Source organism: Ailuropoda melanoleuca, chromosome X (assembly GCF_002007445.2).
Source record: "Ailuropoda melanoleuca isolate Jingjing chromosome X, ASM200744v2, whole genome shotgun sequence".
Taxonomy (NCBI): domain Eukaryota; kingdom Metazoa; phylum Chordata; class Mammalia; order Carnivora; family Ursidae; genus Ailuropoda; species Ailuropoda melanoleuca.
This window is the reverse complement of record NC_048238.1, coordinates 40,676,097-40,701,038: the sequence shown is the minus strand read 5'-3', so window position 1 is coordinate 40,701,038 and position 24,942 is coordinate 40,676,097. Positions and strand designations below refer to the sequence as shown.

The 24,942-nt window shown below is 49.8% G+C and overlaps 2 protein-coding genes across 4 annotated transcripts; both read left to right on the top strand.

Moving 5' to 3' along the window:
• The first annotated feature begins 1,223 nt into the window (after positions 1-1,223).
• UXT (ubiquitously expressed prefoldin like chaperone) lies at positions 1,224-9,162 on the top strand. The gene is made up of 7 exons (XM_002917772.4): positions 1,224-1,344; positions 1,522-1,628; positions 2,616-2,697; positions 2,837-2,904; positions 3,183-3,290; positions 8,794-8,857; positions 9,063-9,162. Exons 2-7 carry the CDS (start codon positions 1,531-1,533, stop codon positions 9,114-9,116), a joined length of 474 nt encoding a protein of 157 aa, XP_002917818.1. The 5' UTR covers positions 1,224-1,344; positions 1,522-1,530; the 3' UTR covers positions 9,117-9,162.
• Positions 9,163-10,340: 1,178 nt separating this feature from the next.
• ELK1 (ETS transcription factor ELK1) lies at positions 10,341-24,920 on the top strand. 3 transcript variants are annotated; one of them, XM_019798118.2, is made up of 6 exons: positions 10,341-10,514; positions 18,243-18,516; positions 21,137-21,586; positions 22,229-22,675; positions 23,349-23,450; positions 23,536-24,920. In XM_019798118.2, the coding sequence occupies exons 2-6, from the start codon at positions 18,307-18,309 to the stop codon at positions 23,632-23,634; spliced, it is 1,308 nt and encodes a 435-aa protein (XP_019653677.2). In that variant the 5' UTR covers positions 10,341-10,514; positions 18,243-18,306; the 3' UTR covers positions 23,635-24,920. The 3 variants fall into 3 exon arrangements, with proteins under 3 accessions (XP_019653677.2, XP_034505271.1, XP_034505272.1); XM_034649380.1 differs by lacking the exon at positions 10,341-10,514 and adding an exon at positions 13,362-13,590; XM_034649381.1 differs by lacking the exon at positions 10,341-10,514 and adding an exon at positions 17,614-17,648.
• The last annotated feature ends 22 nt before the right edge of the window (positions 24,921-24,942 follow it).

The following is a 24,942-nucleotide window of genomic DNA, read 5'->3' as shown; positions in this document are numbered from 1 at the left end:
CGACAGAGATAGAGACAGCCAGTGAGAGAGGGAACACAAGCAGGGGGAGTGGGAGAGGAAGAAGCAGGCTTATAGCGGAGGAGCCTGATGTGGGGCTCGATCCCATAACGCCGGGATCACGCCCTGAGCTGAAGGCAGACGCCCAACCGCTGTGCCACCCAGGCGCCCCATAAAATATTTAATGTGTTTTGATCCACTGCAGTTATCCCTAATGATGCTCAAATTGTCCCATCTTTCACCAGTGGAAGCTTCTTCAATTGGTTTCTGAGTTCTTTTGACATGACAATAGTAGTCTTTGAAAGCTTCCTAGCCAGCTGGAATAACATGATGGTCCGATATCACTTTATACACTTTCTTCTACAGTCATAAAATCACTCCCTGGTTGCTTTTAGTGAGGAATGGTGTATATAGGCTCCCATCCAGATACTGGGAATGCTCAATGCCACTGCATTGACCGTTGCTTCTAAGTCTTATCCACAAACAGAGCTAGGAAATAAGTACTTTTTTAACCATAAAAGACATCATGAGTCACATTGATATTTATTTATATTTTTTTAATTTTAATTTGAGTGTAGTAAACATACAGTGTTATATGAGCTTTAAGTGTACAATATAGTGGCTCAACTGTTCCATATTTACTTAGTGCATATCAATACAAGTGGACTCTTAATCCCCTTCACCTATTTCACCCATCCCCCCTCCCCTCTGGTAACCATCACTTGACGCCTCTATTAAACAAGGTAATAGAAATAGTGCGTTGTCGCTCATGTTCGGATCCTAGTTTTGGATTGCAGGCTGCAAAACTGGAATTATCAAAGATGACTTTCAGGAAATCTGTCTCCGTGTAAAATTTTTTTTAATGCTCACATTCATTCCCATTACCGGGAGTCAAACCGAACTCTCCCGTGTGAAAAATCAAATTCCACAGCGATAGTTCACAGGGAGGTACTCTCCCTTTTACAAACCAGAACCATAATCAATCCTCGCCCGTCTGCTTCCGAAGCTCTTTTAAAAACTAAAATCTTTAGTCTCTCTACCTCCACCTGTACGCCCCGCCTCCCCCAGAACCCGCCAAATCCCATTAAAGTCCGCCCCTGCGAGCCACGCACAGTCCCCACAGGTTCCACGCGCCTCCCCGCTCCCACGCTCTGCAGTCGCGCGAACTCTCTTCAGATTCCCTGAAGCCCCGCCCTTCTCTCCTCTGCTTCGCCCACTTTCAGCCACTGAGAACCGCCCTGCCCACCTGGCTATTTGGTTGGCCAGCGCCCTCGTCGTACGTCATTCACCCGCGCCACCCGGAAGCCACGGTTTATAGCAACCGTTCTTATTGCCGGCGGCTCTAAGGTGAGGGCCGCGTTTGGGTGTCCCTGGGTGGCCGAGTCCCAGAGTTGGGAGGGGCAGAAGGCAGAACCCCCGGCAGAAGCCGGACGAGCCCACTCCCGCTGTTGAGAGGGTGCAAATGTACTGTGCCGGAGGCCAAACTGAGTGGTCACCGTGGTCTACCCCCTCCCCATTCCTCAGGAGCCCATCATGGCGACGCCCCCTAAACGGCGGGCGGTGGAAACCACGGGGGAGAAAGTGCTGCGCTATGAGGCCTTCATCTGTGACGTGCTACAGCGGGACCTGCGGTGAGTCACAGCGTGGAGGGCCGGGCGTGTGGAACGTTCCACGTGGGGGGGCGGGGCGTTCGAAGTCAGGGTCTAGTCTTCTGATTGGTGGCGGAGGCGTTCGGAGCCCGGCCCTGTGCGCCGACCCAGCGAGAAGGAGGGGGGCGACATCCGGGGTGCGACTTGGACTGGGATGTGGGCGGTATTAGTGGAAGGTGTGTCCGCGCTTGTGCGGCCTCCCATCTCACTGGATGAGCTAGAGTCCAAAGCGGGAGTTCTCGGGTTTGAATCCTTCCTTGGCTTGGCCATTTCACCATCCATGTGAAGACGTTGTACCCTGCCTCACCTTTCTGTGCCTCGGTTTTTTTATCTGTGAAATGGGAAAATTGGTGGAACCTTCATGATGGGGTGATTTTGAGTTTTTAATGTGTTCAGTCCTTAAAAGGATTTAACATGGATACTATGGGCTCAATGAGTATGAAAAACTATCATTAATCTGAGCAGGAAGTAGAGTGTTCAGAAGTAGGATAATGAACATTCTAAAAGGGATGAAGGATTTTTCTAGGGTGAGAATGGGACACTTTTTTTGAGAATGGGATATTCTGATTGGAGGGAGGCATTGGGAGTAGAGTGTGATAATAGTACTAAAAAATGATAGCTAATACATATATAGAGCTTACTATTTGGTTAGACACTATTATAAGTACTTTGTAGTAAACACTCATTTAATTCTCCTAATGACTCTGTGAGGTAATACTTGTCATCCCTCTTTTATAGACAGGCAAATTGAGTCCCAAAGAGATTACTTACTTGCCAAAGTCACACAACTAGTAAAAAAGAGGGCCTGGATTTAAACCCAAGCAGTCTGACTCACAATTCAAATCTTAACTTCTGCACTAAAATGCTTCTTTAGGGCACGGCAACATGAAGGGGTCTCAGTCATAATATGAGGTATTCTAAGAGGGCCAGGGCTTCCTGTTGGTCACCATTATCCTCTTGTCCCATCAGAAAAGTGCTGGACCATCGCGACAAGGTATATGAGCAGCTGGCCAAATACCTTCAACTGAGAAATGTCATTGAGCGACTTCAGGTAAAAACACCAAGGTTAGGTACCATATTGGTGTGTGTGGGCAAGGGAGGGGGATGGGAGGAGAGACCCCATACCAAAACCCGTCAGCTGACCTAAAAGTTGACCACTGACCCCTACCTCTTTTTCCCTGGCCCCACAGGAAGCTAAGCCCTCGGAGTTGTATATGCAGGTGGATTTGGGCTGTAACTTCTTCGTTGACACAGTTGTGTGAGTGTCTGCCTGCCCCTCTGAGCCCACAGGGCTCAGCTTCCCCCTTCCTTCATTCAACAAATATTTTTTTGAGTATTTGCTATGTACCAGACACTGTGCTAGGTGTTGGGGATATGACAGTGAATCGAATAGGACAAAATCCCTGCCCTCCCAGAGCTTCAATTTGGGGAAGGTGGGAGGAGTGGACTAAAAAAAAAAAAATCTTCAATAAACTGTATAGTATGCCAAACAGTGATAAGGACTTCCCCCACTTCCTCTAACCATTGTTTCCTCAGCCCAGACACTTCACGAATCTACGTGGCCCTCGGATATGGTTTTTTCCTGGAGTTGACGCTGGCAGAAGCTCTCAAGTTCATTGATCGTAAAAGCAATCTGCTCACAGAGTAAGTCCATTCTATGAGGATAGTGTCAAAGATGCCACCATTTGCAATACCCTTCTCCCTTTCCCCATGGCTCCCTGGGATGAGACTTCAGGGCCCATTTCCCCTCCTCCTCAGGACTAGGGGGAGACGCAAAGCTTAGCCCCAAGTATAACACATAGTATCCACTAAGTAAATGGTCTTTGTAGTGTTCATTCACACACATTTGTTGGCTATCTATTCTATGCCAAGCTCTATACTTGTCAGTGGGGAGGCAGTAGTGAACAAGACAGAAGGGTTCCTTGAAAGCCTAATCTTGACCAGACCTGGGAGTTTTGACCTATAAATCAGTAACAGTAAAGCAAGTTCCTTTGAATTACCTCCTACTAATTTTCCTGCTCGTTCACTGTACTCTCACCACACTGACCTTCCCAGACTTCTCAAAACACCCCCAGAGTGATACCACCTTAGGGTAACTGCAGTGGCTGTACTCTTTGCCTATAACACACTTTTCCAGATACATACAGGGCTTCCTTTCTCCTAACTCAGTTCAAGTCTTTCTTAAATGTCACCTCCTCAACGATGCCTTCTGTAACCTAACTTTAAAACTGCAACCTCTGGGGGCGCTTGGGTGGCTCAGTCGATTGAGCATCTGACTCTTGGTTTCAGCTCAGGTCATGATCTCAGGGTCCTGGGCTAGAGCCCTGCATCAAGCTCTGTATTCAGCAGGGAGTCTGCTGGAAATTCTCTCCCTCTCCCTCCCCCTCTGCCCCTCCCTGCACTCTCTCTTTCTCTCTCCCCTTCTAAACGGGTAAAGTCTTTTTTAAAAATTGCAACCCCTCTCACTCCTCATTCCCCTCCCTTGTTCTACATATGACCTCTTAATGTTTACTGTGTAATTCACTTCTTTCTAAAATTCATTGCCTTGCCCATTAGGATGTTAAGCTTTACAAAGGGAGATATTTTGTCTATGCCCCCAAGAGACTAGAATAGTACACAGAATACAGTAGGTACTCTGTGTTTGTTGAATGACTTTAAAAGGGTATGCTGGAACCAGATTGAAGGGGGAATTGAAACAGATCTTTGGTGGTGCAGGGGAAGGTAATGTGGGGAGAAAGTATGGGCTCCAATTGAGTTTAAGGCTTTGTGCAAGGAAGGGAAATTGGGAGTGTGGATGAGAGGTTTGAAATGTAGCTAGGGAAGGCCGTCCAGGGGAAGTGACATTTGAGTCTCTTGGTCGAGTGGGGCTATCTGGGGAGAGCATTCCTGTCAAGGGAACTGGTGTGACTGCCACATTAGCAGAATTGCCAAGAGAGGCAAACATGCCAACAGAGGGGACACCGAGCAATATACTTAGACGAATACCATCTCACAAGAATGAATACCACTGATGTAAAATGCCTTCTGGGTTATATTTAGTCCTACATTTATTTCTTCCAGAGTTGCCTCTCTCATGGTTTTAGTAATTCTTCTCTTTTCAAACCACTCCAAGGTTGCAGTGTTAGTAGACCCAAAAGACCTCAGATCTGCTGAGATTTCTAAATCTTAGTGATCAGACCAATTGGTGAAGGGGTCAAGGGGCCTGCTTTCATGGGCCAACACAGTTCTGAACTAGTGGTCATTTAGACTGCTTCCATTTTTTATAACAAAACTTTCCTTGTTATGTCACAGGATTCCTAACCCTTTCAGATAGAGATTTTTAATTTTTTGAGACTTGGTGTCTTTCCCAGAAATATATTTAAATTGTCAGTGCCTGCCCCCTTGTCTGATACTTTTGATATATTTATCTGGTTTATTAGTGTAATGAGAAATGTGATTGAATCTCTTATTATTTTATTATAATTAGGAGGGCTTCTTAGAAGTTTGATCTTGCTAGGAGATGAAGATTTGAGTCTGGGTAGCTCACACTCCTCTTTAAAATACTTTGTTACTTGGGACACACTTTGAACTAACTTTCAGGTTATTTTATGCAACCAAAAGGACCATCAGTCCTTCTTATTTTTAGCGTATTTCTTTGGGGAGTGGGAGGATCAGATCTGTGTGATTACAGAAAGGAGTACACATCCACAGACACATAACTATAGAAGAGACAGAATAGGGGCATCTGGCGGGCTCAATCGGTGGAGCATGGGACTCTTGATCTCAGGGTGGTGGGTTCAAGCCCCACATTGGGTGTAGAGATTGCTTAAAAATAAAATCTTTAAAAAAGAGAGAGAGAAGAGACAGAGTAACCATTTGACTATTAACACTGCCTTACATATTAAATCAGTAGCAAAAAATTAAACATCTCTCATTCGTGTTACAACTAGCATTTGGTGGACTTTGTATTTTTCTCCTTTTTTAAATGTGTTGCGGCTCATAGCCTTTCCTAGACTATGCGTGTACCATTAGCTAAGTTTGTTCTCTTTATTGATGTTCAGATTGCCCTTAGAAGCTGATCAGGTTCATTACTCTGTTCTTTGAGTACTTCTCCAGATAGTCTTGAAAGCATTCTTGCTCTCCGGCAGCAGTACCGTGCTTCTTTGATTTTTTGTCTTTTTTTTTAAAGATTTTTTTAATTTCTTTATTCGACAGAGATAGAGACAGCCAGTGAGAGAGGGAACACAAGCAGGGGGAGTGGGAGAGGAAGAAGCAGGCTCATAGAGGAAGAGCCTGATATGGGGCTCGATCCCATAACGCCGGGATCATGCCCTGAGCCGAAGGCAGATGCTTAACCGCTGTGCCACCCAGGCGCCCCGATTTTTTGCCTTTAAACATGGACTCAGCTGTCTCCTGAGGACTTCAGGTTCCTTTGACTGGAGTAGTTATTCAGTCATTCATTCAACATACATTGGCACCTACTATGTGCTACACACTGTTTGCATCCTGGGGATACAGCAGGAAACAAAGCAGACCAGTCTCTGTTCTCTGCCTTTATGTAGCTTACATTCTAGTTAGGGGAGCCAGACAATAAAAAATAGGTAAATGATGTAGTATGTCACAGGTTGGCAGTGCTACAGGGAACAGCAGGAAACAGAGAAGAAACATTGCCTGGGAAAAAATTCTTTGCAACATTGTATGATGACAAATGCTAATTCGTCTTATTGTGGTGATCATTTCACAATGTGTACAAATATCGAATCATTATGTTGTACCTTTGAAACCAATGTTACATGTCAGACTTTTTGTGTAAAGATTTTATTTATTTATTTGACAGAGAGAGCACAAGCAGGGGGAGCCGTAGAATGAGACGGAGAAGCAGGCTCCCTTCCAAGTAGGGAGCTGATGCGGGGCTCGATCCCAGGACCCTGGGATCATGACCCAAGCCGAAGGCAGATACTTAACCGTCTGAGCCACCCAGGTGCCCCAATTATACTTTAATAATTAGAAAAAGGATGGGTGCTTGGGTGGCTCAGTTGGTTACACTGCCAGACTCTTGATTTTGGCTCAGGTCATGATCTCAGGGTCCTGGGACCAAGCCCTGCGTCAGGCTTCACGCTCAGCAGGGAATCTTCTTGAGGTTTCTCTCTCTCCCTCTCCATCTGCCCCTCCCCTGCTTTCTCTCTCTCAAATAAATAAATCTTTAAAAAATTGAAAAAGGAAATGAAACATTGCCTATGATGGAGCAGTTGCAATTTTAAATAGAGTGGTTGATTGGATGTGGGGTGTGAGAGTTTTGGGCTGAACAACTGGAAGGATGGAGTTGCCATTATCTGAGAGGGGAAAAAATAGAGAAGGAGCAGCTTTGGAGAGAAAGACCCAAGACTTCAGCCTAGGACCTGTTAAGTATGAGGTGCTTATTAAACACTGAAGTAGGTTTTGAAGATGTAGTTAAAACTCCCAACGCTGGAGTTCAGGAGAGGGGTCTGGAATGAAAATACAAATTTGGGCTATATCGATACATAAACAGGTTCATAGTGCTGAATTTTTTTTCCAATTTAACATTCTATGATGTTAACTTCTATTTTCCTTACCATATCTAGTTTGTCTAAAATTGATTTCTGCTTTGACAAATAGTTCAGCACAATAAAATCTGCATTCCTTATCACAGTATCAAGACCCTGTGTGATCCAGCCCCTTCCTACTTCTCAGACCTTCTCTTGTACCACTTTCCTTCCGCCATTCACTTAATTCCTAACACTCTGACTTCCTGACTGTTCCTCCAACAGCTCTTTCCCGCCTCTTGGCCTTTTTGGGGAAAAGACCGTCTCTTACTGTTTAACTCTTGCTCATTCTTCGTTCTTCAGAAGGGCCTTCCTTGATTCTTTGTACCAATTAGGATTCTTTTGGTGAGGCTGATCCCAGTCAGCCTCGAAGATATACGGAATTGACTGGTCTATGTAACTCCACAGTCAGGGCCACAGTGGTTTCCAGCAACTCCAGCTTCCCAGTTGCTTAGGCCTTGGGATCTTACTTGAATCCTCTCTCTCACACCTGACATCCAACCGTTTGGTAAATCCTGTTGATTCTGCCTTCAAAATATATTCCAAATCCAGTCACTAATCATCACCTCAGCTGCTGACACTGGTCTGAGTCTCCATCTCTCACCCCGGCTGTTAAAGTAGCCTTCTCACTGGACTCCCTGCTTCCACACTAGCTCTCCTTATCCCCAGTCATCCACACCGCAGCCAGAGGGAACCGCTTAAACCCTAGTCAGTGGGGCGCCTGGGTGGCTCAGTCAGTGAAGCGTCTGACTTCGGCTCAGGTCATGATCTCAGCATCCTGGGATCAAGCCCCGCATCAGGGGCTGTACACTCAGTGGGGAGTCTGCTTCTCCCTCTGCCCCACCCCCTGTTCGTGCGCTCGCTCTTGCTCTCTCTCTCAAATAAATAAAATCTTTAAAAAAACCACCCTGTCAGTTCACATCCCTTCTCTGATCACAAGCCTCCCTTGGCTCCCATCTCACTTAGAGTAAAAATCAGAGCCTTGTGGGTTTCACACGATCTGCCTTCCCAGCTTACCTCTCTGACCTCAGCTCCTACAGTTCCCCCTTCACTTACTCTTCTTCAGCCACACCAGCCTTTTTGCATGTGCTGGCCCTTGTGTCTGGAACATTCATCTTCCATCTATCCACATGATCCACTTCTTTAAGTCGTTACTCAGATGCTTCTCAGTGCAGCCGTTTGTAAGTAAGCTCGTTAGAATTGCGGCCCCCTCTCCTGCACTCCTTCTCCTCTCTTATCATTTAACTTTTTCTTTTTACTTATAACCGTCTGACGTGCGGGCGATGTTATTCCATCGTTAGTCCCTCTCAACGAGAACTCGAGCTCCATACGGCTGAGATTTTTGTTTATTGTGTTTGCTGTTCCCTCCCCAGTACCTGAGATGGCCTGGCGTAGAGTAGGGATTCAGTAAATGTCTCCAAATCAATGCAGCCCAGATGGTGGCCCGGCATCTGTGCACAGGAGCAGGTCAGGCCGTAGCATGTCCTGCCACCTGCCATGTGGAAGCCCTCCAGGGCGTAGGTAGTTCTGGAAGGAATGAGGAAGCATCCTCCTCATGAGTGTAAGTGGGGCCCACTTCGCCCTTTCTTGTTTCTTTTCTCCAGGCTCAGCGACAGCCTCACCAAGGACTCCATGAATATCAAGGCCCACATCCACATGTTGCTAGAGGTGAGAGCAGCTCACCCCACTCCTAGACTCTGTCTCCAAATGTGTTCAGGGTGGTGTGACCTGAGGAAGGGAGAGAGCCAGGGACGGGAAGGACCATCTTTCTCTCTAAGCTGGAGCCAAGCTGGCTCTGAGGGAGGGGTTGGAGCAAGCCTGGGTGGAGGCCTGGACCCAGTCTCTGTTCAATCTGTTCTGTCCTCTTTTTCAGGGGCTTAGAGAACTTCAAGGCCTGCAGAATTTCCCGGAGACACCTCACCATTGACTTCTTCCCCACCTCCTCAGACATTAAAGAGCCTGAATGCCTTTGAGTCACATGGCCCTTCTTTCCCCCACCTCAACCCCTGCTGTTTGCTAAGGTGCCCTGTTTTAGTCTAAAGCACCAAGTTACCGGGCGCCCCAGAGATCCAGTCTCTGTGTGGAACCTATAAAGCACCCCTGAAGTCCCTCCTCCAGCCTCTTGCCTGGCAGCATTTGCCACTTGACTTTCCGCTCTGCCCTCTTTTTTGTCGCCTTGGCGACCTGAGCCTCCCACCTGACCCTTCTCTTTTTTCTATTTCTTTTCCTGGACATAATTCTGACTTATAGAGAATGGGCGGTTCAGGGTGGAGATTTGTTCCCAAGACAGGTAGCCTTTCACTCCTGGCCTAAGGTTTGCCCGTCTCCCCCACCCCAATCATGACTGGGGTACCTTAGATTACACCCACGCCCGTCTCGGCCCAACCTTGGTCTCGCCCCGCTTCTAAATGGTTCCAGCTTCCACCAATGGGCGCAGAGCCCGATCCCGCCCTCCCTGGTCCGGCCCCTATTTTAGGTTGAGTCCAGCTTCCGCCAATCAATGCAGAGCCAGGTTCCGCCCCTTTATAACTGGCTGCTGCTCAACACTGACCTCCTCGTAGGCATTTAGTTTCCGCCACTCGACGCTCCTTTGCGTGCCTGGCGGCTGTCCAACCCTCCTATCTGGGCTCCATTCTAAACATGTCTCTTCTAGCCAATCACTGTAGAGTTACCCTGCCCACCTACGCACAGCCCTGGCCCGACCCCCTCCCAGCCTACTGCTACACCCACTTCCATACAAGTCCTGCTTCCGCTGAGCAGCGTGGCATGCAGCACCGCCCCGTCGGTGTTTTGGCAGCTGTCTGGAGTCCCTCATCCACCAATCAGCAGAAAGCAGAGTCCATCCACCCCTGTCCTCCGAGGTTGTCTTCCATATAGGCCAATCACTGTGAGGCAGGCGCCCCCAGGATCTTGTCAATCGCCCACGGGCTGTCAGTCTTGAGCCAATCAGCGTGAAGCACCGATGGGGCCCAGCACACCCCCTCGGAACCCGGGCGGTCATCTGCGTTCCATCAGTTCCCCCTGGGCCAGTCACGGCGCAGCTCTGTGGGGCAGGGCCCGCCTCCCCAACCCTGGCAGCCGCGCGGTCGAGCCCAAGGCGCTCTGTCCAATCAACGAGCGGCAGGATGCTCCGCTCCTCCTCCGTAGGCCCACGTGAGCGGTGAGGAAACGCAGGGGCGGCTTCTAGGTGCTGCCGCCACCGCCGCCGCCGCCGCCGCCGCCGCCACTGCTGCCGCCGCCTCGGAGCCCGGGCCTGGGGGGGTGGGGCTGCGCATGGAGCCCCCGCCCCCCGGAGCTGCCAGTACTGCCGCTGCGCTGCACACAGGTGAGCCCTGGGCCCGGAGGGTGGAGGGCCCGTCCGTGACCCCACGTATCCTTCCCGCCCCCGCGCGAGGGATGTGGCTTGGCCCGTGGCCTGCTGGTGTTCGACTGCCCACCGCCACCACCAGGGGTGGTGGACCTGCCTGTGGTATTGTCGCCTCCCTTCGCCCCTTGTAGTGGATCTGATCGTGGCCTGACCCCCCTTCCTGTTTTATAATGGATCGGTCTGCGTGCTTGTCTTTTCTCCCCACCCCACCTTACAGTGGACTCGTCCGTGGTCCTGCCCCCACCCCCACTTATAGGGGAGCAGTCTCTGGCATTGTCCGACTCCTTGACAGTAGGTGCATCTGAATGTTTGTTTTTCTCCCGTCCTCAACTTTCAAGGGCCCCGTCTGTGGCCTTGTTTGTTCCACCACTCCTGTTCCTTGTAGTGAATCAATCCGTGGCGTTGTACACCCCCCCACCCCCTTTTAACAGTGAGTTAATCTGTGAAGTTGTATTCCTGCCTCCTCCAGTCCCCCAGTGCATCAGTCCATGGTTTTATCACACACCCTGTTTTACAGTGTATCAGTCTAAATGCTTCTATTCACATCCCCCTAGTGATCAGCCCATTGCCCTATCCTTTTTTTTGCAGACTGTTGCTCCAGTCCTCGGGCTTCTCCCTTCCTTTTAATAGTGGATCAGCTTAGTGCTTTTTATCTCCCCATTTTCAGTAGCCCAGTCCATGGCCTTGTTCCCTTCTCCTTTTAATCAGTCTGTGTGATGGCTTTTCACCCCATCTACTGTTGTACAGTCAGTATGCCTTCCTGCTCCGCTTGTTCCCCCGTTCCTTCCCCCCGTAAATAAGATGAGCCTTTGCACTCCCCCCACCCCCGCCTTTGCGGTGGATCTGTTCATTGGCCTTCCTGCCACCCATGTGCTTGCATTCAGGCACACACCCCCATGCCCTCCCCTGAGTCCAGTGCTTTGGAATCCCTCCTCCAGGAGGGGCTTTTATTTTGTCCCTCCTTCCCTTGTGGTGGATCAGTCCCTGGCCTTCCCTGCCCCCCTCCCTCCTTAGCAGTGGATCATCCCTGTGTGCTTGTTGAACCCAGGTCTTTTTTACTCTAGAACACACCGCCTCATACACATCATTAATCCCTAAGACGTTCTGCCTCACTACAGTAAGTGGATGCCTCGGAGATCATGATAATGCATCAGGAGCTAATGTTTATCGAGCACCTACTAGGTACCTGGCAGAGTGTTTTATATCAGTGAGCTCATTTAGTCCTCACCACAACCCTGTGAGAGAGGTACTCAGGAAAGTTCAGCATAGGAGGTTCAATACCTTATTCGGAGGTAAGTACCCAGTTAGGTTGCCCCTCAGAACACAGAGTAATTTTTGAGGCTCCCCTCTCTCCCTTCATCCCATCCCACAGGAGACCCCGCTCCTTAAACACCCAGTTACTTGCCATCTGCAAGCTTTTGTGTTTGCCGCTCCCCCTGCCTGCAGAGCTGTCTCCATTCCACACCTTGTCTCAGCACCCATCCACCCCCAGTCACAGCAGCTGTATGACCTGAGTGATTTAACCACTGTCTCTGCCCCTGCTTCCTCCTTTGTAAAATGGAGGAATCAGAACTAGAATCCCCTCCAGTGTGAAGCATCCCTGGGAGTTAATAAAGCAAGGCACCTCCCTGGCCTCACCTCCTGCACCTTATCCCCCCCAGCTCTGTGCCAGCCACACTGAGCTCCTCACTCATCCTCAAACACAGCAGATACAGTCCAGCCTGAGGGCCTTTGCATCGGCTCTGTTTTCTGTCTGGAACACTCTACCCCTGATCTCTGCATGATTCCTTTCAGAGCTCTGTTCAAATGTCAGCCTGTCCCTGACCATCTGAACCTGCATACTTAGCAGGCCTCAGGTCCCTTCTTGGCTTTATTGGTCCCTTTGCCCTCGGTTGCTATCAGACACACTGTGTAGTTTACCGGTTTATTGTCCCTCCCCATTAGAACGGGAGTCCCATGAGGGCTTACAGTTTCTTGTTCATTTACTTACTGCTGGGTAAATATACCTAGTATATAGTAGGTGCCCAGTAAGAATTTATTGCATGAATGAATGTGAAAAATATTATTTCAGACAAATCAGGATGGGGGGGACATGGAGATGAAGAGGGCATATGAGAGCTAGTTAAAGAAGCTAGTTGGGACTGTTCATTCAGCAAACACTTAGCACCTCCTGAGTACCAGGCACTCTTCTAGGTGCTGGGGATAGGGGAGGGAACAGAAGAGGCAGAAATTCCTGTCCTTGTGGAGCAGACGTTTGCTAAAAGTGGGGGAGACGGACTATATAAATAAAACAGTAAGTAAAATTAGAGAGTATGTTAGACAGGCGCTAAGGGGGAAAATGAAGTAGGGAAGACAGGGAGAGAGTATGGGGGTGGTTGAAATCATAGGCACCGGGCAGGCCTCACTTAGAAGGTGACTCTTGAATTAAGGCCTGAAGGAGATTGGAGAGGAAGCCGTAATGTCTAGGGGAAGAGTGTTTTAGGGGTGGAAGGGACAGCCGGTGCAAAGGCCCTGAGGTGGGATTGTGCCTGGTGCATTCAAGAAATGTGAAAGAAGCCAGTGTGGCTAGAGCAGAGTGGAGGGAGGGTGGGAGGGAGGCAGGTAGGAGGCAAGGTTAGAGCAGTGATGGGAGCCAGATGCTGTAGTCCATGGTGATACATAAGGTTGGGAAGTGGGGGGAGGGAGAAGGCTGATACACGAGCTAAGAGCTAACATTTGTTCGAGTGTCTCCCACATGCCAGAGATACTTTCCTAAGTCCTTTACATATATTGGCACTTAATCCTCACAAAAGCTTTTGAGAACAGTGTATTTTGAGGATATTTTGCAGATGCAGAAACAAACCCAGAGAGATTGAGTAACTTGCTCAAGATCGCACAGCTAGAACAGGACAGAGGAGTAGGAGACTGAAGACCCAGAGAGAAGAGCTTTGCAAGAACAGACAGGTTTATTCGGCACACTGGATCACACAGAGGAAGAATTCATTCTGCCCGGGAGATAGCAGAACTTGATGACGTATAATAAAGAGTTTATCAGGTGTGAGAAGGGGGAAGGGTACATACATATCCTCAGAGGTGGGAACTGGGTGAACTCACAGTGCCCATGATGTAGGGTGCCAAGCTCGTGGGCACTTTCGAGTCTTTGTACAAAGACCCTTCCCACAGATGTCCACATTACTCGCTACCTCCCCTCCTTCAGGTCTCTGCCTGCGCATCACTTCCTCGGGGAACCCTCCCTCCTCACCCCGTGTGAAATACCACCCCTGTCACCCTCTAGGGTCTTCCCTCTCGGTCTCTCTTGATAGAGAGCTGCAGTTGTAAAGCACTGGGATCGCTGCCTGCAGCCAGACTGCCTGGGCTTGAACCCCCTCTCTGCCAACTTCCAGCTGCGTAACTTCGGGCAAGTGACTGACTCTGCCCCTATTTCCTCATCTGGAAAATGGGAGGATCATAACATGTTGCTGTGGTGATTACATGAGTTAAATGATTAAAACGGCGTGTGACACACAGTAAGGGTTGTATGACTATTTTAAAAATTAGTATTATTCATAGGGTACATATAGGTGTCTGGCAGGCCTCTGAGACGATCTCCAGAATTGACCTCCTGATCTTGCCTCAAAACCTGCTCTCCTGGGGTGCTCCCATCTCAGTCGGTCCCAGCTGCGTCCTTCCAGGTGATTGGGCCACAAACCTAGAATCACCCTTGATGTCTCTCTCACAACCCTCCCCATACTTTTTTGTCAGCAAATCCTGCTCATTCTGTTTTCACATTTTATCCAGAACTCAGCCACTCCTCCCCAGTTCCCCTGCCGCCGCCGCCATCACTCACTCGGCCTGTCGCGGTGGCCTCTTCAGGCCCCTCCCGCTGGTTCTCCTCACAGCAGTCAGAAGGATTCTGTTCAAATCCAAGTCATGGCCTGTTGCCCCTCTGTTTACAGCCCTCACGTGGCTCTTCTCTCACTCAGAGTCTTTGCAGGGCCCGAAAAAGCCTCACTTGGTCTGGCCCCCATGGCCCCTCTGTTCTCACCTCCCTACTACTGTTTGTACCCTTACTCCCTCTCTGACCTTGCCTGGCTCCTTTCTCTTCCTCTGACCTGCCCAGCGCTCTCCAGCCTCAGGGTTGTTCACCCTGGCCGTCCTCTGCCTGGATTGACCTGCTCTCCGGGTCATCGCGGACCTGACTCGCTCACCTCATTTAGGTGTTTGCTCAAATGTCACCTGCTTGGTGCCTACCCTCCCCTGACTACCCTGTCAAAAATAACAACTCCTTCCCTGCCTCATTTTTTCCATAGCTCTTCTCACCATCTGACGTACTCTTTGACTCATTTATGTTCTTTCTTAACTGTCTTCCCCCACGAAAATGTGAATTCCACTAGAGCAGAGATTTTTGTTTTGTTCACTGCTGTATCCCCAGCCCCTGGCCCACAGTAGGCTCTCAATAGATGCTTGCTAAATGAAGGAGACGAAGAGAAGTAAGCACACCTGAGCAAGGCAAATTACTAGGCCTCTTATTAGGGGGTCAAGTGGGAAATACGATAATAAACACAATGTGAAACGCTGTGTGCTGTTGAGGCTTGGAGCAAACGGTCAGATTTTACCTTAATTAATAGGTTCTATCGCGGCTCAAAGAGGAACTGGCAGAATTGTCTGTCTTCACCACCAGGAGTCACACTGAACTCTTTGCGCCTCTGAAACAAGCAAGTCTTTGAAGCCAACTCAGTGAAGTCTCTGATGACAGGACTCTCACACATGGACACTTCATGGCTTTGTGACTTGTATAATAGCCTAAAACCGTGTCCACCCAACAAACTTCAAACCAGCTCAGACACGAGAGGATCATATGTACTGTACATTTCATTATACATTAAAGAATGAGGGAAGGTTCTTTAAAACCTGGTTTGGAAGGTCTTACCCTTAACCCAGCAGTCCCAGCCAGTGAGCAGTTGACTGATGAAAGCTCCTTCCTTAAGGAAGAGGAAGCTTCATGTTGATTTCCAGTTTTCCCTCCCATTCAGCAAGGAGGGCAGTTATGGGGTGGGGGGCGGGGAAGGGAGCGGCGCGGGGCCGGTGGTTAGCCTAATGGTTCACATGCTTAGCGGGAATCTGACTGCGTGGGGTCCGAATCCTGGCTGTGCCACTTGGGCTCTGTGGCCCATAGACGACATCTGGACATTTTGTACCTCAGCTTCCTCCTCTGTAAATTAGCGATGATAAAGACCACCTACTTTCCAGAGTTGTGATGAAAGATGAATGAGTCAGTACCTATAAAAATAGCAGTACAGGTCTGCATGCCTTGATCCAAAACCCTTGGGGCCAGATATGTTTCAAAATTTCAGACTTTTCAGATTTTAGAAAGGTAACAAGGTGCATGTACAAAATGTTACATAACGCCCTCAGTGGGCTCAGTAATCAGCTACATTCAGATTTCTGTAGCAGAATGTATGAACAGTCACACTAAGTGAGGACCGCTAAGGACCAGAAAAGGCCTCGTTCATTTCAAATCTGCTTTTGCTGCCCAAAGGGTGATAAAGAAGTTTTGTTTTGGGGGTGGGGTTGGGTTTTTTTTTTTTTAAAGATGTATTTGAGAGCACGAGCTCGTGCGTGCACGGGGGGAGGGGCAGAGGGAGAAGGAGGGTGAGAATCCCCAAGCAGATGCCGCACTGAGCACAAAGCCCGATCCCATGACCCTGAGATCGTGACCTGAGCCAAAACCAAGAGTCGGGTGCTTGTCTGACTGTACCACCCAGGCGCCCCAAGAAGTTTTCTGTTTTTAGAGCTTTTTGGATTTTGGAATAGCAGGTAAAGAATTTTGAACAAATTGGAAACTAGTATCTGTTAAAAGCTTACCATACTCCAACCACGTGATACTTAATATGTACAATAACTCTATGAACTTGGTATTATTATTATCCCTATATCACAGGTGAGCATGTTATTATCCCTATTTTACAGATGGGAAAATTGAGGCACAAAGACATTAAAGAATATGCCCAGGGTCACACTGCTAATAAGTAGCAGGACCAGGATTCCATTCCTGGCAATCTGGCTCTAGAGCCTGGGTGATTGTCTGGTAGGCCGTATTGCCTGATTGGAACAATGCCAGCCAAGTATTATGAACTCAGCAAATGTCAGTTACTGCTGTTACCAAGAAGGAGAACACAAAGGGACAGTAAAAGTCCCAAGGAGTGCAAGATAGACCGAAGAGAGCAGGCACTGAGTTTCAGGAAGGCTTCAGAAAGGCAAGGCTCCTGTGGCTGGGACTGGGATGACGGGGAAGACTTCTAGGCAGAAGGGAGCCCCACACAGCGTGAACAGCTTTTGCAAGGGGCTAGCAGAAGGAACCTCCTGGAAAACTTAATATTTGATGTGGCAGAGAATCCAAATGAAAACGTTCAGGTGAGGGGCACTATACCAGTTTTCTACTCCTGCTATAACAAGTGATTGCAAATATAGCTACTTAAAACAATGCAAATTATTCTCTTGGCATTCCGGAGGTCAGAAGTCCAGCACAGCCTCGCCCGGGCTGAAACCCAGGTGTGGGCAGGGCTGCATTCCTTTCTGGAGGCTCCAGGGCAGGGTCTGGTTCCTGCTCCTTCGAGTTGCTGACAGAATTCAGTTCCTTGAGTTTGTAGGATTAAGGTCTTTGCTTCCTTACTGACGATCAGCGGAGGGTCATTCCCACCTTTATGAGGACACTGAATTCCCAGGCTCCAGCGCCGTTCTTTCATCTTCAAAGCCAGTAATGGCAGGTCAAGTACCTCTCATGCTTTGAATCTCTCCTGCCTCTTCTGTCACTGCATCTCTCCCAGCTCTCTTTCCGCCTCTTGCTTTTTTTAGGAAGAGTTCCTGTGATTAGATTCAGCTCACTCACATAATCCAGAACAATATCCCTAAGGTCCATACAGTAGTACCCCCCCCCCTTATCTGCAGCTTTGCTTTCGCGGTTTCAGTTACCCGCGGTCAAGCAGAAGATGATCGTCCTGACCTCTCATCAGGTCGGTGGCAGCCTAACACATGTCACAGTGCCTACATCATTACTTCACTTCATCTCATTATATAGGTATTTAATCATCTCACATCATCACAAGAAGAAAGGTGAGTATAGAATAAGATCTTGAGAGAGCACGTTCATATAACTTCTATTCTAATATACTGCCATCATTGTTCTGTTTTATTATTAGTATTAATCTTTTATTGTGCCTGATTTATAATATAAACTTTATTGTGTATATATGAATAGGAAAAAACATAGTATATATAGGGTTTGGTACTGTCCAGTTTCAGGCATCCACTGGGGGTCTTGAAACATATCCCCTGCAGATAAGAGGGAACTACTGTAACCTTAAGTTCACCTGCAAAGTTTCTTTTGCCATGTACATAATATACTCATAGGTTCCAGAGATGAGGATGTGGACGTTTCTGAGAGGGGCATTATTTTGCCTACCACAGTCTGCCCTCTGGCCCCCAAAGATTCACATTTGTCCCACACGCAAAATACATTCACAGCATCCTCTTGTCCCCAAAGGCTCCTACCATTATGGGGAGTCGTCCAAAGCCAGGCTGAGGAGCTTAGAATGTAGTCTGGGGGTGTTCAGGGAATGACGGTGGGCTTTGGGAATAGAGGTGGAGACAAGATGGCAAGAAAAGAATCCTCCTCCTGCTGACCTTTGCCTCCTTCTGCGTTCACAGCCTCTCAGCTCTGAGCCATCTGCCCTCCAGGTACCCCTGGGATGGCGTGAGCACTCCCCCAGCGATGGACCCCTCTGTGACGCTGTGGCAGTTTCTGCTGCAGCTGCTGAGAGAGCAAGGCAATGGCCACATCATCTCTTGGACCTCACGGGATGGCGGTGAGTTCAAGCTGGTGGATGCTGAGGAGGTGGCCCGGCTGTGGGGGCTGCGTAAGAACAAGACCAACATGAATTACGACAAGCTCAGCCGGGCCCTGCGGTACTACTATGACAAGGTAAGGCCTCTGGGACCAGGACTGGGAACCGCCGACACTTATGTCAGTTATTTCATTTTCATGTCTTCATTGTCACAGCTATAACTTTGAAAACAGAATTTACTATTTTTTACCCTATCCTCTCGTACTCTCAGACCGATATTGGGCACCCCAAACATTTATCCCAAGTAGTTTCTTTTTCTTTTAAGATTTTATTTGAGAGAGAGAGGGAGCACGAGCAAGGGGAGGGACAGAGGGAGAAGCAGACTCCCCACTGAGCAGGGAGCCTGACAGGGGGCTTGATCCCAGGACCCCGGGATCATGACCTAAACCGAAGGCAGACACTTAACTAACTGAGCCACCCAGGCTCCCCTGTCTCAGGTATTTTCTTTGTCTTGCTGCTTTAAGGCTGAAACCTTCATAGTAATACTAATACCCTGCTCACCCACTTTCTAAGGCCCCTAAGGTCATGCTGTTCCACTACACCCCACACAGCATTTCATTTTCTTGTCTTATTCCTATAGCTAAAAATTTGGAAAACAGTATTAATAATGACTTCCTTATCCTGTCTTCTGGCACTGGACCAGTCCTGGACTTCCTCAGTTATTTCATAATCTGCTCTTAATCCAGAATAAGAATTCCAGAATATTCTTATTCCTAGCATGAAAAGGGCCATGGCAATATTATACTAACCTTTCCTTACCTTATCCTCTAGGATACTGAACACTTTGTGAGTTCTTTTCTTCTCTCATTCCTTTAGCTAAAGCCTCCAGAACACGTGTAATGCGAGCTCCACACCCCACTCTCGTGCATTCCCAAAGCAACACTGGTCCACCCCAGCATTTATTATTTTATCATCGTATTCCTATAGCTAAAATTTTCAATTTTTCTCATCCTCTCAGACTCCCAGAGAAGTGCTGGATTTCCCATCCCTCACAATATACCAGTTACTTCATTTTCTTCTGTATCTGAAACTTCCAAAACAGTATTGAGTATCCCTTTTCAGAGAAACACAAACCCACCCTGTGACATACCTGACCAGCATTAAGATGTCTCTAGGATACCTTAGTGCCCCCAGGTGCCTTTTGTCCCCCAGAACAGCCCTGGACCTGTGCTGCACACCATAAATTATAGCATTTATTCCATTCTCGTATTTTATTCCTTTTGCTGAAGCCTCCAAAACAATGTTGAGGCTGCTTCCTTCTGTGCTCTGAGACCACCACAACATCCCTGAGACCCTCCAGACCTATCCTGAAATATCTCAGACATGTTCTGCGATCCACCCAGCCAGTCTTGAGATCCCCCCCAATATTTATACCAGTATTTTAATGCTCTTATCTGGTTGCTAGCAGTCACTTCATTTTCTAATTGCCTTAGCTTAAACCTGTACCACAGTATTTTCTTTTAGATTTTATTTATTTGAAAGAGCAAGAGATAGAGGGAGGTCTCCAGACCTATCCTGAAATATTTCAGACATGTTCTGCGATCCACCCAGCCAGCCTTGAGATTCCCCCCCCCCATATTTACACCAGTATTTTAATGCTCTTATCTGTTTGCTAGCAGTCACTTGATTTTCTAATTGCCTTAGCTTAAACCTGTACCACAGTATTTTTTTTAGACTTTATTTATTTGAAAGAGCAAGAGAGAGAGCGCGAGGGTGCACAGGGGCAGAGGGAGAAGAGGAAGCAGACTCTGCACTGAGCAGGGAGCCCGATGTGGGGCTCAATCCCAGGACCCTGGGATCATGATCTGAGCCACCCAGGCACCCCTTAAACCTGTACCACAGTATTAATAATGAGACTCCTCAGTTACAGCTAAGTCAAGAAATAAACTATGAGAACCAAAAAAAGCCCCCAAACAAAAACAAGAATGACGCTCCTCAGCCTGTTCTCCCTAGTGACCTTGCCCTGTTCTCCATCTACACTGATAGCTTTAAATAATCCTCTGTATTAATAATTCCTCGCCACATTCTTCTATATTAATTTAGTCTTTTCCAACAATGACATCAGTTACTTCATTTTCCTATCTTACTGCATCAGCCACTCCCCAGCTGTCCTGGCAGCCACCCCCAAGGCCTGGCCCTGTTAGCCCACAGACACCCTGGTTCCGGGAGCCAGGAGGAAAGCCTGCTCCTGCATCGACTCTGCTAGGTGGGCCCCCTGGTGGAGAGGTGCCATGGGGTGTGGGTGTTTGTCTCTGAGGTGGGGGTGGGGGTGGGGGGATTGGACAGATGGAGATGCAGAGTGATAGGGAGACGCAGAGAGGGCTGGATGGGAAGGAGACACGGAGCGGAGACAGGGGAGAAGGGCAGTAGACTAAAGGAAGAGTTGTGGAAGGGAGAAGAGGGAAAGGGGAGAAACTGCGAAGAATACAGAGAGGAGAATCACAATGGGGAGGAGAGGTAGAAACGGAAGGAGAAGAAGGGAGGAGCCCCCACATTGGGAAAGACCCGGGTGAGAAGTGGGCTGGGGGGGGTACCTAGTTGGGGGCAGACGTGGAGGTAGAATGGTGTATATGTAAAATGACAGGAGAGGGGCAAGAAGGACCCTAGGAGAAGCACCCCTCCACCCCCCCATCCATGCCCTCCTTCCACTCAGGCCCTCTCTTTTGAGGCCCTTTATCCTATCTCCTCCCTTCCCAGAACATTATCCGCAAAGTGAGCGGCCAGAAGTTCGTCTACAAGTTTGTGTCCTACCCCGAAGTCGCGAGGTGCTCCACTGAGGACTGCCCGCCCCAGCCCGAGGTGTCTATCACCTCTACTGTGGCAAATGTGGCCCCTACTGCTGTACATGCTGTCCCCGGGGACACTGCCTCTGGGAAACCAGGCACACCGAAGGGAGCAGGAATGGCAGGCCCGGGTGGCTTGGCACGCAGCAGCCGGAACGAGTACATGCGCTCAGGCCTCTATTCCACCTTCACCATCCAGTCCCTGCAGCCACAGCCACAGCCGCCCCCTCATCCTCGGCCTGCCTCAGTGCTCCCCAACACCGCCCCATCGGGAGCAGCAGTGCCCCCATCTGGGAGCAGGAGCACCAGTCCAAGCCCCTTGGAGGCCTGCCTGGAGGCTGAGGAGGCTGGCCTGCCTCTGCAGGTAAGGACTGGAATATGGAAATTCAGTAAGAGGGTGGGTGTACAATTCCTAGATGAGGAGGGGTGCTGGTAGAAGGGACATAAACATCCTATTTAGATGTGGTGGAAGGAGGGACACAGAAGTTCCCTGGGAGAAAGGGTGGGGGAGGAGAGCCATGCAAGTACGAAGCTATGCGAGATGCCCAGAATGTATTTGCTGAATGCATAGGTTCTCTCAGCTTAGCATTCATCAGAATCACCTGGAGGGCTTTTTAAGCGACAGATTTCTGGGGCCCACCCCCTAGAGTTTCTGTTTCTGTGGATCGGGGGATGAGCACGAGAACTTGCTTCTTTAGTTTCCAGATGAGGGACACGCTGCTAGTCCCTAAAGCAAATTGTTGAGAACCACTGCTCTCATGAATAAGGACGGTATCCCCAGGAGCCCCACCCTGAGGGGAAGCCCTGTCTCCCAGAGAGAAGCCTCCCCAGGAGTAGCCCCACATCCTTGGCAAAGTCTCACGTCCTGTTGGTGGACCTGCCTTAATGTGTAGTCAAGCCCCCCCACCCCCGCCATACGAAGCCCTGCTTTTCAAGACAAGTCCTTGGCTTCACTAGCCCAGCAATCCTTACGCACCCCCCTCTGCCCGCCCCCCTCCTCTCCCAGGTCATCCTGACCCCACCCGAGGTCCAGAACCCTAAATCAGAAGAGCTGAATGTGGAGCCCGGGTTGGGCAGGCCACTGCCCCCAGAAGTGAAAGTGGACAGGCCCAAGGAAGAGTTGGAAGCCACAGTCGGTGGGGAGGCGGGGTTTGTGCAGGAAGCCGCTAAGGCCGGGCCGGAAGTCCCTCCTGCGGAGGGCGCGCCGGCCCGGCTGCCCGCGGTCGTCATGGAGACTGCAGCACCGGGGGGCGGCCTCGCGGCTTCCACTGCTTCCAGCACAGAGATCGCCCAACCCCAGAAGGGCCGGAAGCCCCGGGACCTGGAGCTTCCACTCAGCCCGAGCCTGCTGGGTGGGCCAGGACCCGAACGGACTCCAGGATCGGGAACCGGCTCCGGGCTGCAGGCGCCGGGGCCAGCGCTGACCCCGTCCCTGCTACCTACGCACACGTTGGTGAGTGCCTGTGAAGGGGTGGGGCGGGTGAGGGAGGAGCTAGACTGCAAGGGCCAGTATGGTTATCTCTGGGTGAGCGGGAGGGTGGAGCCTTCGAGTGGGATTGGCTGGAGGGACGGGGCTGAGGGTTGGGCTGTTGGAATGAAGGGCAGGTCTCGGGGGCTCTGGGGAAACTTTTCTGAGTTGCGCCATGGCTTGGGGATCCTGCGTGGGGCTTTTTGGTCTGGGATTTNGGCGGGGACTGAGAGGCCTTACTCTGGGGAAACTTTTCTGAGTTGCGCCATGGCTTGGGGATCCTGCGTGGGGCTTTTTGGTCTGGGATTTCCTTAGTGGGTTTCCTGTGAGGTATATGGGTTGGTGGGATGTAAGAGTTGGAGGTTGATCCTAAGCTGATGGGATAGTGACTTGTGAGGTTTGAAAGCGACTTGTGGATGGGGTCTTGTAGGTGGTCTTGCCCAGTGAAGCTGGAGGTGGGCTCTTGGGAGCTGGGAGGCGTTGTCTGTAACATTGTGTCATGGGCTTGACCTTAGCAGTTAGTGGGTAAGCCTGTACACTTTGGGAGGGTTATCTCAGAAGTCTGAGTGGGAGATCTGGTGGGACTGGAGCCGAGTTCCTTCCATCCTTCCACACCTGCCCTCTAATCACTTGAGCTCCCACTACCCCTTCCCCACAGACCCCGGTGCTGCTGACGCCCAGCTCGCTGCCCCCCAGCATTCACTTCTGGAGCACCCTGAGTCCCATTGCACCCCGTAGCCCAGCCAAGCTCTCCTTTCAGGTAGGATCCCTTTCCCCCACCTCGGAGAGGGTGAGAGACCCTAGCATGGCCCCCATCCATGATCTTTCCCTATTTCTGTCCCCAGTTTCCGTCCAGTGGCAGCGCCCAGGTGCACATCCCTTCCATCAGCGTGGATGGCCTCTCAACCCCCGTGGTGCTCTCCCCAGGGCCCCAGAAGCCATGACTACCACCACCACCACCACCACCACCACCACCACCCCCTTCTGGGGTCACTCCATCCATGGCCCTGAACTTCTCTCCAGCCAGCCGTCTCAAGGAGAAACATAGTTCAGCTGACAGACTTGTGCTCTAGTTGTGGTGGGGTAGGGATTCTTAGGAAAGATCTCACAGTAACCCTTCCACAGGAAACATACAACTTCTCTCTTCTTGGTCAGTTCCCCAGTGGCCGCCCTTACACGTCTCCTACTGCAGTGGTGGAGACGGTTTATTTATTTATTTTTTGAAGGCCACTGGGAGGAGCCTGGCCCAACCCTTTTGGGGGGTTGGTGAGGACATCTCCCCCATCTCCACATTTTCTCCCCAAGATGAGACAATCGGGGCCTGGCTTGAGAAGGACCTTTATTTATTTCTCAGCCTGCCCTTGGGAAGCTGAGGGAGCCCTGTCTCCATTCTGGGGTGTGAGTAGAAGAGGTAGCTTGTTGTAGTTTATTATTCCTGGCCATACCCAAGGGTCCAGGAAGAATTTGTGCCGTTTAACGGTTTGGGAATCTTGGACAAGGAAAGACTCACACCCTTGAAATAGGAATTTCCACCTCCCCAGCCTTTCTCTCAGATACCACCTTTTTGGCCAGGGAGGAATGCCCCTTTTGTTCTTCTCCCCCTGAGAAGCCATTCCTGTGTCTGCCAAACTCCTGGGGTCCTGCCTGTTACCTCCCAATGGAGGGTTTTTTGGGGGAGTGGTCCCCGTCTTGGGGGCCCCTCCAGCCAGTACTCCAGGTCTCCATGTCCCCCACCCCCTGTCATTTTGATAGTATAATCTATTTTTAAACAGGGCTTTTCAATAGGGGAGAGGGGAGCATCTCTTCCTATATCTGAGATGGGGTGGGTGGGAAGGAAGGGATTTGGGGGGGGATCTTCCTGCCACCCCCAAGTGTTTATTTTTGATACCAAACGTGTATTTTCAGCTCCCTCCCTCCCAGCCCCCCAATTTCCTGCGGGCGGGTACAAAGGACCCTTTAAGTGTCCCTGGAGTTGGGAGGGAGGAATGGGGGACATTAAGCCTGTCTTATCTGAATTCCAGGCTGGAGAGGGTGGGTTCAAAGGACTCCTGGACTCACCTCCTGTCAGCACCGGCCCAGCCCGGGCCTGGGGACCTGGGGGTTGGTGATATGGGGGACGGTGCTACACCTGTCTCCGCTGTTTGTTTTACTTCCCCAAAAATGGATCTTTTTTTCTAAGAGTCCCAGAGAATGGGGAATCGTTCCTGTAAATATATATTTTTAAAGGTGATGCTGGAGGCCGCTAACCTTTC